General features: G+C 45.7%; 1 protein-coding gene across 1 annotated transcript in view; it reads right to left on the reverse strand.

The window, feature by feature from the left end:
• LOC131293184 (uncharacterized) overlaps positions 1-16,944 on the reverse strand; it is a 113,909-nt gene extending 96,965 nt beyond the window's left edge. The window contains exon 1 of the mRNA XM_058321264.1: positions 16,807-16,944. Within this exon, the coding sequence (XP_058177247.1) occupies positions 16,807-16,815 (9 nt within the window). The 5' untranslated portion in view covers positions 16,816-16,944. The remainder of the gene's footprint in view (positions 1-16,806) is intronic.
• Between the last annotated feature and the right edge of the window lie 320 nt (positions 16,945-17,264).

The raw sequence follows: 17,264 nt of genomic DNA on the forward strand, positions 1-17,264 counted from the left end.
TCGACGACGGTTGACGAAGTCAGTAACTGCCTCTACAGCGGACTCGACTCGATGCTTCGATGCTACTCAGCACCGTAACCGGGGCACCGTCTTGAGAGCATGAGTCCCCTTACCAGTGCCCGGTTCCTCACACCACACCAGCACACGCATGAATGCAACCCGGTTAATAGCATTAATCAAATTTGAAGGCGCACAGATCTCAAGCCCTTTGCAGCTTCCCTCCCGTTCACACTCACTTTTCCACCTAGGTCATTCGAACACTTCAGTTCCCCCGTTCGACTGAAGCCACTAAATTGGCGGGTGGGTTTGTGTTTTGCTTTCTTGTTTGCACTTTTCACACACTTTGGCGGCGCACTTGGCCGCGGCAATGCGGACGGGTTTCTTCGGTCGCCAAAAAGTCGATCACCGATTCGCGACCTCGTCCGACGGTTGATCGAATTTTTGACCTCGTTTCTCTAAACGGTGCCCTTTCGGGTGCTGTACTCCATTTTCCGCTAATGAGCACAAACTACGCGTCCGACATTTTCGATGTAATTATTTTAAATTATGTTGCGGTTTATCACCATCAAGCATTTTAGCCCCATTCGACGATTGCGAACAACGAAAATATAACACCAACAAGCTTAGAGTGAGTGAACGTACTTCGTTCCATATGTTGTTGGCTTATCGCGTCAGGGAAATTGTTGCCAATTTGCTTTACAAATACGATTGCACGCCAAATAGGGTCCCGCCACTTTGGAAGTTCTACTTACACCTCGCGAGCGGGTCAACAAAATAGGGTCACTTTCGATTTTCCTCCACCCTCGCTTGAAAGTTGAAGTTTTATTCTCTTTGAATTTCTTTCCCTCGGGTTCCTTTAGTTTACTATTTTCCACCACGGAGGTAACCACGGAGTTAGCCGGTTGGAAAGGGCCGAACAAAATAAACTACCACGTGTGGCTAACTTTTAAACGGAAAAACCCCGAACCGCGAGGAAAAACCGCGCGTGGCACCGTTCGCAACGCTGCTCACGACCGAACTGAGCGTTGGGAGTAATTTTTTCAAGCCACCCGGCTCGGCATGGCCCCGACCCTGCATGCACACACGACGTTTGTAAACCTGACTCATTTTCCCTTGCATTTTCCTTTTTTTTTGTTTTCCCTCACCCTTGGCCCGCTCGCTCTTTCGCTCGCTCGCTTTACCTGCACACAGAGCGGCCGATGCAGCTGCAGCAACCGCAAACAAATTTCCTGCTCGCCCAAACCCGATGCACCCGACGGTCAACGCTGTTGGCGCTATTTTAAGACGCGGGCGATTTTCCGCTCCTGACCGCTGGGGATTCGAGAGCTGGCCAGACGCCGCTTTTCGCCGCGGCTGACCGTAGTGAAGGTGTGGGTATCGAAAAAAACAGATCAACAACAGAGAAGTACAGCGCCAACGAGCGACGCACTGTGAGTCTGTTAGAGCATCCCAACCTTTCGTACTTTTGTTGCTACATAAATAGTATTTGGTGGACTTGATTTGTTTGCTCCGAGAAAGCGGAGGAAAAAGCTGTGTTAGTAAAGTACTTTCTATCAAAACTGTTTTGACGATATTATCGAACAAATTTAATTTTCAAGAGCAACATAGAATTCGAGCTTAAAATGATTTCTGAACACTCTTCCGAAGCCTTGCTCAAAGTTTCACACCTTGATCGTGCGAACTCACACCCGTCTGCGTAATCCAATTAAATAGTTCCTACTCAACCAGACAACTCGGGTGGCATAATACCATTTAACTCGAACATTGCAATCGAGTGAGAGTACATTAAACAAGACCTCGACTCTAGTACCATCGTCCTGCGGTTGGTTGAATTGGGTTTGAACTCAAACACAAACCCAAAGTTGGAACATACATAGTGCCACCCGGATCTAGCAGGGGAAATTCAAACGACACTACTCAACGATACCCAGCAGGGCACCGTCGTGTTTTACACACTGTAAACATTGGAAAACCGAACCATCGCACCGTCGCCATTCCGTCAAGAGAACCCCCTTGAGCTCGTCCGAACGAAGGAGCGCTAGAACAGATGGAAAGGCCAACTGCACGTGAACTCGGTCCGACTAAGTTTTCCATTTTCATTCGGTCTCGAAAGCGATTAATTATTGCTTCTCGGTGCGCGAAACGGCGTGACTTTCTAACCACATAATGGAAAATCCTTCGCGCGAACCTTCGGTGCTCCGAGGAGAGCTCCACAAACATATTGTTGTACCACGGAAGATTGACTCATTGAAGCCTTGTTGATACGGTCATGACTCGCACTTTACAAACGAAAGCAAACAGGTGGAAAATTGAGTACGTTCCTCGGGTATTCACAAACGGAGCTCACTCGACGCTTTTCAAGAAAAATTCCCACACAAAGAAACTGGCGAAAGAAAAGAAAAACCCGGCGCAGCAGCATCTTGATCTCCGAACCGAATCCATCGTCCGAATCGTTCGCGTTGGCCTACTATTTGACAGCTGAATGTCACCATCTCACCCACGTCTCGTCTGCGGCGTTATGTCGAGGGCTAAACGGGAGAGAATTATGCAATGGCTGGCGGTTTTCTAGTTCATCTTCGTCGCATCAACATCAAACCCGGGGCGGGTTTAAACATAAACACGTCCCTCGCAGCACACTTGCACGCATTCCACAACCTCCGTATCGCATGAGCACATGTTTTCCATTTCCCCCAGAACAGTCCATCATACATACATTTTCAGCTGACGTTATAACTAGGTCAACAAAGGAGGAGACACATGCGAGCAAGGTTCGTCGGGACGTTCAGGGGGAGGACTTTCGGCTCGAAGTGCATAAATTAAACATAGCTGCACGGTTCGAATGAAACGCCCGCGTCGGAAAATGGTCTCATTTTGTTCGTCAACGTTTCGAGAAGAAGGAATGTTGGCCGTATCATGTGGGCGAGTCCTATGTTCATTTAGACATTAAACCGATACGAGGAAAATTTAGCCAGTTCTTAGGAATCCATCGAATTTCTCGAGAGTTCAGATTGACGTGTTAAGCCCAAGATAAATCTATAGTTATTTTTATGTTCGAAGGTCGTTTTCACTCAACCCACTTTGCTACTTGAACCCTCGTGGCCTCTGCTTCAACATAATTGCCCTTGAGCCGATTAATCTAGATACAGCATTCTTTCCCGCGCCAAAAGGAAAAAAAATCTGTAAGCTTATCACTTGCAACACCAACACTTCGGGGACCTTTGCATACAACTATCAGAGGGTGTTAAGGAGCGAAAACACATTTTACAGCGCCATCCGAGCAAACTTATCTCGCTGCTAATTACCATCGCAGCTCATCTAATGCCAAACCAACGCTTTGCACAATTGCTCCGTCACCCACAGAACTCTAGAAAAAAAAAAAGGTAAAGTCACATTAAGTGTACCATCACATCAACACAACGGGACTTTCTGGAGTGCAAATTAAGATAATCCCCCTCGGAGTCGGATGCATGATGCGCTTACAAACCCAACTTCGCTGCATGTTTCGACGCGCTGCTTGCCACACGGTTGTTCTTTTTTTGTCCCAAACAGCATCCCTCACACGCAAAATCCTCTTCGGGCTTAAAAAAGACAGAAAACAACTCACGCGAAAATATGACGTAAAAAGTATTCTCCTTCGAGCGGAAACTCTAATTACGTTCAATTAAAACTACACTTAATTGCACAAACGGTACGAGAGCATTTTTTATCACACCGCATATAAAACCTGTTGGATTGACAAATGAGCATCTCTATTTTTTTTTCGTTCATTTTCCTTGCGCACAATTTCCCGAGCAGTTTATTGTTGGATTACTCTTGAACACGATGGAGGGGTGTAAACTTTGTATGGCCTGGATAAGAAAAAAAAACCCCAGTTGCCCCGTTTCGCAAAGGCACAATAAAGTGCACCCCGGCCCAACACCAACAAGGTAACGAAATGCAGCAGAGTGCACACACATCGTTTGATTCGATATTTGCGTGTTCTCGGTAAATTAATTTAATGGGCTCTTAGGTTTTTTTTTCTGCTCCAGATTAAATTTAATTTGTTGCAAGACATAAATTATATAATGCAATTAAGTGCGAGTGTAAGGTACTTCATGCAATTTTTTAGCAATGCTAGCTTTTAATAACTCATACGCAATTAAAATTACAGCTAAGATAAGTTGGATGTGATAAAAATTTTACTATAACAACTATAAATTTAATTTAAAAAAATAAATAACATAGAAAATAGATTTATCGACACTAAAAACCACCTTTATCTCGACTGTTAGCTTACTCACTTTGATACCGCATTGGTTTTTATGGTTCCGTAACAATGTGTTTGCAAGGATCTTTTCCAATGTTAATGAAATCCCACTTGCGGGATGTCGTGAAATGAGGCACGTATTTTAATTTCCTGCGCTCGACTAACGGAATGTGCCCGAGCATCCTGTTCACATTCCGCTCTGAGGCAACGCTCTGTCTCCAACACACAATTGCAACCAACGATTGTGAATCAGTTTGAAGCGAAGCGAATAAATAATCCCCCATATGGCTGCACAGTGGCAACGGGTGCCCGCTTCGAGTGTGTTTACTTATCCGGAAGAGCGACTCGCGGGAAAACGCTGAACGGAATCAATAATGCGCCGAGCACAATGTGCTGAAATTGTCACATTGCACGCTCCCTAAGTCCCGGTGCACGAGTTTTCCAGCATGTGGCTGAAAAATGCCACACATGCAGGAAAAGAAATGCACATTCGCCTCTTAGGTAACCCCAGACGCAGCAGGAACCACTGCTAGCTAGGAAGGTGGAAAAGAACTCCGTGTGGTGCCGCAAACTTCAAGAGGGTTCTGGATTGCGGCATCGTTTGTGCTAGGCGCTTTTTCTCAGACTTAGAGCCTCGTGAAGAAATACGCCGCTCCAGATGGCATCCGGATTTGCATCAGTGTTTATCTATTCAGTACATCATTTAAGCCGCTAGATCTGGATCTATTGCTCTCGGCGAAGGTTCGCGGGGGTACGATGTCTCAATGAGATCTCCCTCGATGGAGCACCCAACGCGAGACTCGGAAACTGCCGGAACGCGATTGTTGTCGGTTGCTTTCAGGTCGTATGTGACGGAATCAGCGGTGCATAGCGTTGCAACTGAACCGTAAGCGAAACGCTTCACGCACACACCATCGGCTCCAAGACCCCGGTGATAAGATCAACAAGCACAATGATTCATAGTTCGCACAGCCAGACTACGGCAGTTTGTGAGTTTTTCGCGAACGTCGTCGGTGTTGGTGCTGCCGGCATAAAGAATTGCTCAATGTACGAATGCGAAGAGCTGTTGGTGAACTGCAGGGCAAGACAAACAATACGCTCTTTTTTATGCTTCCCTTTTGGCGACATTTTATGCTCTGTACGTACGATGAAAAATAGTGGCATCTGACATCAGCACCGGAATCCGGAGTCTGGATGCCGTAGAAACATCTTTGCTCCTCAGCTAAGATTGAGGCAAACAGATAGTTTTTCAGACTAACTTCTACCCAGATTTTGCGTTTACTAGTTTTGTTAGGGTAATTTAATAGGGATTATTAAATCTGTAAAAAAAAACGGTCCTAACCGCGCCAGTTATTTTAAAATTGATTAAAACTTTTCGCTTCGAAGGAGTTTTGCCTCAGAATCACTAGCAAAGGCTGATCCTACTGGAAGAGGACCATCTTGGGCGTGACTAATTGTGCCGGAAAACTTGGATACTGGATAATCCATTACGTAATTTCATAACTTCGGAAGCGAATCGGGAAAAGATAACACCGAGGCAGCGAATCAGATGCACTCAACCCGTGGTGACCTTGAGGAGTTTTAAATTATAAATCTAGACCATCGTAGCGCCGGCTGTTACGTCCTCTTATCTCGGGCCGAAAATCTACACCTTCTATTATCCGTGTGCTCATCGCCGGGGAAGTTTCTTCCTTCCGGGAAGGTTTCATTTAAAGTCGCTCCTCTTTTCGCGTGCCCACTGTGCACTGGTGGAAGGTACGGCGAGTTAAATGTATTCTTCACACGTAATTTGCCCGCCAGCACGCACGCCATAGTGGAGCTAAGCCACACGCCAGAGTTTGTACGCGGAATATTTCTGCGCCAAGCTGCCAACGAACATAAGCTTCTGCTGAAGGTTCCGTGGGAAAGAAGTATGGAAGGAAAACCTACATATGAGTGTATCGGACTTTGCTCCACACCAGAACTGATGGTGCCAAGGAAATGGGAAAATGGAGGCGGACAATTTATTGGAAAACTTTCCAGGAAAGTCCCTGCTAGGAGCATGAACATTGCCCAACGAGCTCGGGTAGGATGTTTGTGACGTCAGCGAAACATACACAGGCGCACCGAGGACCTCAAGAATGCTCTGCGTGTAGGAGAATACCGGAACAGTGAGGGTGTACAGGGAAAACCAGGATACTTAATTAAAAAATGGAATGTGTTGGAATGTGTTAGGTCATGTCGCTCCCGGAACCTATTCTTCCACATGTGGCGAATATTTCCACCGGACACCCTTGAGAGTTCATCGGTAGTAATGGACCTCGTTACTGTCTCATCGCACCGTCCACAGGTCAAACGAGTCCTAAACGGGGTTCATGGCGTGCTAAATTTATAACCCCTGCCCATGTTCCGCCGGCAAAGGGGTTACCCAACATCAGTTCCCTCCCGGTGGCCTGTTATTTTATCGGACAAGGGTCACCCTAGGAAAGGAAATGTGCTACACCATCTGCAAGCATTAACCTACAAAAGGCCAACGTACTGGCGGCGCCTACTAGAAAGAGGTCGAAAAAAGTCGAACGAGATCCTTGCGTGCAACCAAGGAACGGTCCAGCCCGGGCGACTCCTAGAGGCCCACAGCTGGCAACGCCATTGGTGAAATCATAATAGCCATAATGGGCTTATTAAATACCGGACTTGTCGGCACCGCAGGTTCCCTGAGAAGACATCCTCGCAAAACATGTTGGGTTAGTCGGTCAGTGACTTTCAACCGTAGGGTCCTTTGGTGCGTCAAAGAAAACCGCCAGACTTGGAAAATGGAGGTTAATGGGAGACTGAAAGTCATCGCTCACGATTGCCTGGTTTACTTTCGCTCACAGTGTCATCTGATATACTCAAGGATTTTGGCATAAACTCTTAGGTTCTAAATCGTAGCTACAAATCTGAGCATTTCCTGGCATCAAAACAGTGAGGTTACAGATTCGGTATCTTGGAGGTGGACCGGTACATTCTACGGCACCTACACAGAATTACCGATTAACTATTACGTCGATAAAAATAGTTCAGGTAGTCAACACCTGCATTCCAAGAGGCTTTCCTTCGCAATGGAAGCAACGTATAATCGACAGCCGTTTCATTCCATTTCCTATTTTATGGCAGGCGTTTAAGGGAATCGATACCACGCTTTCCCGAGGGGGAGCTTCTTCTCCCACCGGCTGCGATTCACCGTGCTACGAGCGTTCAATGGCGCTTCTTATCCTGGCTAGGGAAAACTCGACTCGATCGTCCTTTTTTCCCGTGCCACTTCGCACGCTATCCGTTGATGGATAAAAATGAATTTTTAATCATATTGACAGTTAAGTCACACCGAGCCCACTCCACCGTCAGACACATACCAGCATGGGCTTATTGAACCCACGCGTGCACATACACACGTCTACGGCGGTGTATGTTAGACCGAAGTGCCTTCCTTCGTGTGGGCGAACGGTTTTCCCGCACTCCATAGGCTTCGCCCTGGGGGTGGGCGAGGTGAAAAACTATAGGTATGGAAAACAAATGTAGGTTGCCCTCGGTCGTTGGCGTTGGAGCAAACGTCGGATTGCGGACGACGCTGAAAATGGAATATCGATTTTCCACCCGTCTCGCTCGTTTTTCCCGCTTCTAGGACTGCCTTCTCCGTCCCTTTTACTCCCCCTTGCGAAGCCAGCGCTCTTGTGCCGTTCGATTGTGCGGCCATATCTAGGACATTTCACATTTCGTTTGTCTATGCCGTGGCCTATGGCGTTGCCGTGGCAATTGATTGAAGGGGGATGCAATTCGGTGTTCACCCGCCGGGAGGTTCTCGAAACCTCGAATCGATTGTGCTTGTTCGCCCGGTCGGCGATGGAAAAGCAAACGCGGCACTGCGAGATCCTAAAGGCGTGAATAAATAACAACTTGCCGAGGCACAAATCACGAATGCAAATGCCCCGACATTGACGCACCGGCAGCGTTCGGTATCCGGCGTGGATCGAGGGAATGCGATCGAATCCAACCCATGATTGACCCGGTTTGGAAAGTGCAGTTGCACCTTTGCCCGGGGACTACGATGGCCGAACAATTCATCATTATCAACTCACGAGCACCGCGCCGAAGCTCACGGGAAATCCTTGCCAACGAAAAATGCCCCACCCGAAGGGCATACCGGAAAGGTTCAGGGCCGCGGAGCGGGCACGTGCTGGCATTACCTCCCGATTTCGCCGATAGTTCCATAAATGGTGCGCTCAATTTTTGTAGCCACACTTCGAGCTCCATTCATCAAGCAGTTTCCCGATTTTATGGGTGGAAAATTATCGATGAACGTCAATCAATAATTGATTTACGATGCGGAAAAAAGCTGCAGGGCAAACATGTACCCGTAAAGTACACGCGTACCGCTGGCCAGCGCGTAACGGATATTTATAGTCGCCAGCCGGAAGATTAATGTACAATAATCCGCTTTTGTTCGGTGCCATCCAATCCCGGAGCGGCGCGCAGTAATGATTTCTTAATTCGATTTTCCATCACTCCCCGTTCGTCGATATCATCCTTAGTTGCCTCCTTTTCAGCCGGCAACAAATGATGACCATGGACAAGATTTCTATCTTCCACCTTTGGCAAACTGTTTCACCCTTCTTGCGTCAAAAGAAGATCCATTTCCACAAACGAGTGGGTGAGTTTTTATACGCCGTTTCGTTGTCCTTTTCGTATGACGAAAGGATTCTGGAAACGGAAAAATCGACAATAGACGGAACCTTTTCTATTGATTTTCCACAACACTACCCATGTGATTGTCGTATAGAAATATATATTGTATCACAGTCCTATTGGATGTATTTCTTCTTATGTCCCACTTTAGCCAGCATTTTCCAATCAATACTGCCAGATCTGGGACTTTTCAAACGACCTGAATCCGAAAATCGATCTTTTCACACAAAAATAAATACAATCTCGAGAAACGGCAGAATTTGACGAACTGTGTTGTTAGTTTAATCAACACATACTGCTGGCACATACATTGTCTTGTTTAACACTTGCTAGTTTTAGTCTGATGCACTACTTTTCTACAACATGAACCCGTCTGCAACTTCGATAAACTTTCCCTCTCGCTTCCATTGATGTTCCAGAAATTAAAACACACAAAACATGCATTCCACAACCCTACACGAGCTAACCGACAGAAGTGTGAAGCTGTTACGAACAAATTTAGAGAGAAAGCGTTAGACAATTAAATAATTAAACTAATTCAACTCGATCGCGTCCCAAAAACGGTATGATTATTAGGGACTGCTCGCCCAGTGACAGTCCATCGATTTCTTATTCGAAACGTTACGTTCAAAAGCTAACATTAAGTGCAATCCACGAATGAAAAACGCGACGTACCGGCAGCCGTAAGGAACACGAGATCCGTTCCGAGCAACGCGACCATTGCTTATGCTTCCAAAAGCGAGAGCATTAAGGTCAAAGCCTAAGCCGAGCCTGGTGGTCGTGGAGGTGGTGGTATTGATTTTGTTTTCGCCGTTTCCTTCACCTCACCAAGAGCTCATTTCCCATGTAAATCCCGTTCCGCCCGTGAGACGCGTCCGGAGAAAGTGGTGCACCTTCGAGCCAGCGGAAGCCGGAGGGGACAGAGTATCCGACGCTCGTCGTCCCAGCGCAACGCTGGGGAATAACTTAATCAAACGTGCATTAGAATGATTACGGTTGGAGAGGGTTGGCGTTCGAGACCGGGAAGCTGACGTCCATGACAAAGCCAATTTCAGCTAAATGGTTTTATCGAACGGCATCATGTTCCCTAATCCTCGGCGGAGTTGTCCGTTCCGTTTGCCGTGAGCGTCAGCTGTACGGTGGGTTCTGGTGGTAACAACTTTCTCCGAAACAGCAACAAATCGATGAAATAGGTTTGTGCCACATCGATGGGAAAATGTGAAAAAACATTCTTTCATTTTTATTTATTTTTGCTACACTTAGGAAACTCACGTTGGTTCAACAATTTATAGTCATGCTAACCTTTCCTGTTGATTTTTGCTGCAGTTGTTGCGTACAATCAATAAACACACATGCACATCATGTGCTCGTTGAATAAATCATGCCCAGCGTGATGCATAAACTCCGGCTGGGTAGATCAACAAATTGTTCGGCTTGAAAACGCCTGGTCATTAATCTTTTTCCGGGTTCTACCAACATCCACGTTACATCAGCTGTTCCAATGTGTTGCATATCATTTTTTTCTATAAAAAAGGTTTATTTTCCCTGGCAAAACCCAGCGGGAAAGATTGATGAAAAATATCAATAATCACAACCTACGGGAAATTTTCACGCTCTTTTTTATCAACCCATAAACGAATTTATTACCATAATCCCATAAAATCATTACCATCCGAAACGGGTCAAAAAGCACAAGAAAATGGCTGGCCGGCTGGTTTTGAACCGCTTAAAGGGAAGTGGGTACAAATTTCTCACATCGCTAACCGCACGTTCGGGTGACAAAATTACATTATTTTCCCGACCCGTTAGCACAACCTACACGAACACACATTGCGTGGGTATAATGTCACCCGAAACACAGCCACCGCGTTTTTCATCGGGTGACCATTCACCTCGTTCCACCGTTATCCAGGCATGCCCGGGTCACGAAAAACCACACCAAATAGGCTCACCTGGGGTCACCGTCCGAGGTGGGAAAGAGGAGTTTCATTCGGCGTCGGGCTTGGGAATGTTCTAGCATTCCGTTAAATGCCACCTTCGATGAAGAAACATTTAAGGCTCGTTCATTTAACAACCGAAACAAAATGACATAACCTTTCGTCGCACAAAGCACCGCCACCTAAGGCAGCTCTCGTCCGGATGTAGGGTTTCCACCGTAACCTGGGCGGGAAGAGATTTTCCATAATGGATTCTTGGTTTTTCCGCCCATACATTCGTATGCCACCGAGCGAAATAATCTTGGCTCTTGGAATTACTCAAACAAAAACACGCCGGTACGCCCGCGGGAGCCGGCGGAAGGCAGCAAAGTTAAATTAACAACAACTTCCTTCCGCTTGAGTTTGTGTCTCCCTCTGTTCGAGCCTTTCGAGGCTGTTTGTGACACAAAAGCCCAAACCTAAATGCCGGTACGGAGAAAATTAGGCAACCGAAAGGCAGGAGCGTGGGCCGAGACCCACGGGTGGAACTAATTTCTTTCTGGCAAGCGACACATTTTCCTTATGATCGTCAAGTCGGAAAGGCAGAGAACATTATTAGAAAATACGATTAACGGGAAGCAGGTACAGGTGCTTCGCTTTCGAACCTTAAGCAAGGAGCAATAATCGTAGCCTTACTTGTACAGCATTAGGAAAAACACTTTGTATAAGTGCTGCTGAGTGCAGAACACTAATTAAAGTGTGAAACTTTTGCAAATTAAAATAATAATTTTTTGAATTTATTTCAGTTCACACTTATTGATAAAAGCGTTTAGCGGTAACTCAATCAATATCCATAAACAATACTATTTTACCAAGCCCACCAATGTTCGCAGTGGGTCCATGAACAAAACTGAAAATTTATGCAAACCCAAAACAATCCCGGCCAATTCTTGAAGCCATATTGAACCCACCCTTTCGGCAGCGCTCAGCTACTCAGCATCTCGTCGGCGTCTCTATTGCCCACTGATCCGCAAAATCAGGCTCCACGCTGAAGCGATGGTTAAATTTTATCGTTTACATATAAATTCCCCATAAAATCGACCCGTCTGTCGAAGCGCGAACTCCGCTAACAGAGTTCGGTTTCGGCAGGTTGCTTGGGCAAGATGCTCGCTATCTTGTCTCTCAATGCCCTCGATGCCCGAAGAAACCTAACCGAGAATGCTGCTTTCTTTCCTTTTTCCGTTTCCATGAATTTGGTTCTTTTTTTTCCTGCTGGTCGAAAAGCAAAAGCCGAAAACCTCCGCTGTGCGGACATGAATTTGCAAAAATTGGGTATGCTAATTTAAAATCGATAAAATTCACACGTCCTGAGCTGACAGCCGACGATATTGCTTTTCAATCGGATAGTAGTAGTAGTATTTGTTGTTTCCCCTATCCTGAAGTTTCTTTTCATCCCCGGCAAAACCGACGATCAACATACTTTCCATTCCAGGAAAACCCGAAACCACAATAAAGAAAGTGAAACATAAAATCTGAAGGTAAAAAAAACACGGTTCGCCCGAGATGGAATTTTCTCTCCAAAAAGGTACGTTAGCCGTACCCCGTCCCTCACCTCCAAAAGAAAAACCATCAAGATGGAAACACTTTTCATCTCTTCGAACGATTGAGTGGGAAAGATGGGGGGGTTGTCCAGGGTGAATTTCCAAGAAGAAATACCCAATCCCGTAAGCAAAAAGATAGCCCCTTTTTCCCTCTTCCACTCGGTGATGCGTCACCTAATCAATCACACGGTGGAAACTGTTTTTCTTCCAAACACGATGCATCGATGGGGTAAAAGGTGAAGATGAAAAACATGTATAAAGGGTGACCCCCCAAATAAACCTCCCGACACGTGGAAAAACCATGGTGAATTGATGGCAGGAAATGGTTTTCGGGGGCCGAAAGATTAATGATTTTCATATCACGTACGAGTTGATTCATTGGAAACTTTTGCAAGTATTCGAGAAATGCTTGCCGAGACTGTCAATTTCGAGCAACATGTAGTGCTGGCAATCAAAAATGTGGTAACAGGTTTCGTTGCCCTTGTTTTCTTAATAAGTAAGTCGTTTATTTCCACCTTCCTTACTAAAATGAAAATAAACATTGGAAACAGTTATGCTTTTAAACAAGCATCGAAGAGAAGTCTAGAAAAAAAGGTGTTCCTTATCCTTCTTTCTTCTCAAAGATAATTAACCTGAATAAGCAAAGAGGGCATGTTGAGCTAAGATGCTAAAAATCACATGAACTTGTCAGGAAAACCCCCTTCTTTGGACTGATCTGAACTTCAATCTGATCCAGGTTTCCCACAGCATCAAAAGCAATATGTAACGATTCTGTGTACGGTTCTTCGTCCTCCATGAAGCGGCAGAATGTATCCCATTAAATTTTGAAATTATGTAGGAAATTCAATCAAACAATCATCATGACTCTGCTAACTTCCACTCTCAGGTGTGCACAGCAGAGTGTTTTGTTGCGGAAACGGCAAACGAAGGAACGGGGGAACCATTTTGTTTCCCGTTTTGCTTGCACCCCATTATCTAGGTCTTCAGGGGCACCGGAGGTAGCTATCGCCAAGCCTTCGACACTGTAATTAACATTGCTTCAACCTGTACCAGCATGAAAGTTAACATCATAGTGGTGCCTGGTGCTTTTTTTTTTGATCTTTTAGCCTTTCGGTTTCCCGTTGTGTTGTGGATGCGTTGCGTGTGAACATCGGCTGAGCCTCCAGGGAACCGCTGAACATAAAGCGCAGCATAATAAGCCGATAATGGCGCGCCTTACCGTACGGTTGGCTGATATCTTTTATCTTGTTCGATTTTTGTTTGTTGAGTTTCCTTCTTTCCAGCCGTAACATAAAACGGCAGATATCGACCGATTGCAAAATGCACGTCGGCGCCATTGTATATCGCTCACCAAACTCTTGTACCATTGCATGGATATAATGCGTGTGTATGTGCGTTTGCATACCAGTTGATAACGAAAGTTGGTTGGAAAAGTGCTTTGTAAGCAATCAACGCCTCACAACTCGAAGCGGCTACGGAAGTTGATGTGTTTGTTTGTTCGTTTGCAGCAGCAGACGCGGGAAAAATGCAAACACCGCTAGCAAACTGTAATGCAATTTTCATTGAGTTATGATAGTGGCTATGGTTTCGGTTTCCTGCAAACAACATACTTCGGGAGCCTGTGCATTTCACGAACCTCAAACGGGAGGGGAGCGCGAGAGAAAGAGAGTCTTCCAAATGCACTGGAACGCAATGTTGAAAACATTACCGGAGAGGCATGGTTGGCGAGGAAGGAGGAACAAAAAAACAAAACAAACTCACTGAAACAACAAACATCAAAACATTCAGTAAACTTCGGTACATTACGGCACGCTGCTACAAACCTATTTCCACACGCACCAAACGGCTTTCCTCGCAATCGGCGAACCGGAACGAACAAATCTTATTTCACCCACTCGAACACGTGACAAGTAGACATGCCATTGTTTGTTATGAGTTGGGCCTTATGGAAAAAAACAGTGAGTTAAAGCTATTGCCATGACTTCATAAGTATGGTACCACATCCGTGACTTTGTCGATAGAAACAACCATTTAAAAGCTATGATAAAGTACATTTCTTACGTCTCCGCAGCATCAACTTGCGGTTTCAAGACACTGCAGTAAACCCCATGGATTTATCCTTTCAATACAATAGAACGGTCTATCGATTGATGATTTGTTTGTCTGTTGAACTTCTCCGGAAAGCTTAACTTCTTATCAGGAATGTTAAATTTCTTTTTAATTTCTAAAACTTCTCAAACTCAACGTGGGACAAATTTTCTTGGAAGGGAAATTGAAGATCCAGCAGCACAAAAACTTCGCTTAAATTGAGCTGGTTCTTGTTGGTATGCTCTACACCATTGTCTCGCCAACAGAAGAAGCAGAAGTAATCCGCAGGATTTCGGGTATGGAACAACCGAATTTTTGCCAAGAAATGTATCCAACAGTGGTGTGGAGCGAAAGTTTCTCTAGTACTTCCTTCCTTCAGCATACTCTTCAGAAAAGAAAAGCAACCTCAACAAAACAAGACGAAAACCAAATACAATCATGGCCACATTTTAACCGACACAAAACCCACTTCACTAAACACTGGTTGGGTGGGACAGTAAACACTCGCCCGACCGGCGCTTTCGTTTGCATTGCGTTAATCCTATTTTAGGGTTTTCAATTAACGGGCCGGATCAGCTTTTACGCCGCACGGAAAACCATTTCCCATGCCGATGGAGTTTCCCGTCACATTTGCTTCACTTTGCAAAGCGCATGGAATGATGCTTTTACGGTGCGCTCACATCCTCCCATCTCTGACACCCGGGAGGAGAGTCCATCGTCACAAGCGATTTTCATCATTTCCATCCGATGATGGGAGAGTGAGCGAAAAAAATAGGTATAGCTCCAACGCAACACTTCGTCAGAAAATCCCAGCTTGAGGGATGGGCTTTCCCGGAGGCTGGACCGGAGAAAGACGGAACGAAAATCCACTTTATTGCAATCCTCTAAGCGAGCTTCAGCTTTATGGGGTGAACTTTTTCTTTATGGCTCTCGATCTCCCAGATTCCACGCAAACGCGTTTATGTGGAAAGAACTCGGGCGACGACTTTCTGTCTCGAACGGCGTCTGAGGTTTGCAACCAGGACAATTGTTGAAGCAAAAATTAAACCTCCATTTGCAGCCGTCCGAGACGTTCGCCGACTCCAAATAGATTCCATCTTTATGGCACACCCATAAGAATCCTAGAAAAATTTGCCTTGCTAAAACGGATCAATCATAGAAAAAGGAAAGTTTCTTTGATTAGAAAAATAACCGCTTCACTAGCACTCATCTCTGCAGCCATCGGATCGACGACGGATTGGCAGACACTCAAATCGATGCTCCCCGGACGATTTGGGGACTGTACGGACGGGTTTTTCGCTACGCTCCATTTACGACGCACGTCTGGCAGCATTGGCGCCAGCGGTGCGTTCCGAGAACAAACACACCTTCTTCTCGCTCCACACATCCACTGAGCGGGAAATGGATCCACTGCTTTCAGCTCCACTGGCACAGGGAGGACAAAACGCTATTGACATACCTCTCACTGCGACTGCGACATCGGAACCGATCCGGAGGTGGACACGACACAGGAATGCGATCGGAGGCCGGGCTCCAAAATCCATCCTCCTGTACTATGGAGCCCGTCGGCCAAAGTGATTCAGCCAATGGAAAAATGAGATATCAAAAAGCGTTTAGGATCTACTCAACTGTATCCATCGAGCGCGTCGCTTCACACGTGGAATCTACTGACAATTGAAAAGAAAAAAAGAAAACCTGGTCCGATTTTCAATCACTCGAGTGACTGCTGACTAGTGGTTATGTTTGCTGCCCTTTCGGTTCGGTACCCTTTTTGGGAAAATTGGGTGTACCCTTCAGTGCGACATGCCCGGGCGTGTACTTTGCGCTTTGCTATGGGTTGACATTTACCTTTCTCCCGGTGGAAAAATGGAAGGAAAACACATTAAGCTTAGTGGCTCTTTGACTCTTCTGACAAACGATGCCGGGTACAACCGAAAATGAGCAGCTGGCACCGAAGATTACGTAACGTTTGGACGGTACATTTAGGAGCTTTCTACTAGATGTATGTAGGTGAAACTCTTTGCTGGCAATTGTCACCTTTCGCAGCTTGCATCCAAAGGGTATTTGGGGTAAAAGGTTTTTCATAGATAAATTGTGTCATAGAAGCTTATTTCCCCAAAGGTCATGTGATTCTCGGTTGGAAGATAAATGTTTATTTTCCAAAGTAAATTACATTCCGATCAAAGTAACCACAGGAATGTGGAGGCTTACCTAAGGGGACATTCGGGAAGAGAATGAGAAAATGTTGACTCACCTTTGACATTGTGGTGCAGAACTTTTCTTCAGCACTACGAATCTCTCCTTAATGCCACAGCCACACGCCGTCTCAGTTCGAAGCCATTGACCAAATCAGTTCAAGTCAGGTGACGTCGCGTCGTTCTTACTGTCTCTCACACCATATGCACAAACACTTTATCATACAATTTACTTTCGTTAAAATTCACCTTCGTTAACCATTTCGCGCCGGTATGGACGTGGAGACGATTCAATTTCACTCCGATGATCAGTCGTAAGCTTTCCGTTTGCGAATCAAAAGGAAAAACTTCCCTCACTGCCGCACACCTAGTGCGTCAACACATCACTGCACTGCCACGGAGGAATTCGGCACTAATTGAACAAGCACCAGAGGTGAGAAAATTTCAATAAAGCAATCACCGTTACCGAACCCGGTCGGGGATGAAAGCACAAGCATACTTTGATGGAAAAACAGAA

Source organism: Anopheles ziemanni, chromosome 2 (genome assembly GCF_943734765.1).
Source record: "Anopheles ziemanni chromosome 2, idAnoZiCoDA_A2_x.2, whole genome shotgun sequence".
Classification (NCBI taxonomy): Eukaryota; Metazoa; Arthropoda; class Insecta; order Diptera; family Culicidae; genus Anopheles; species Anopheles ziemanni.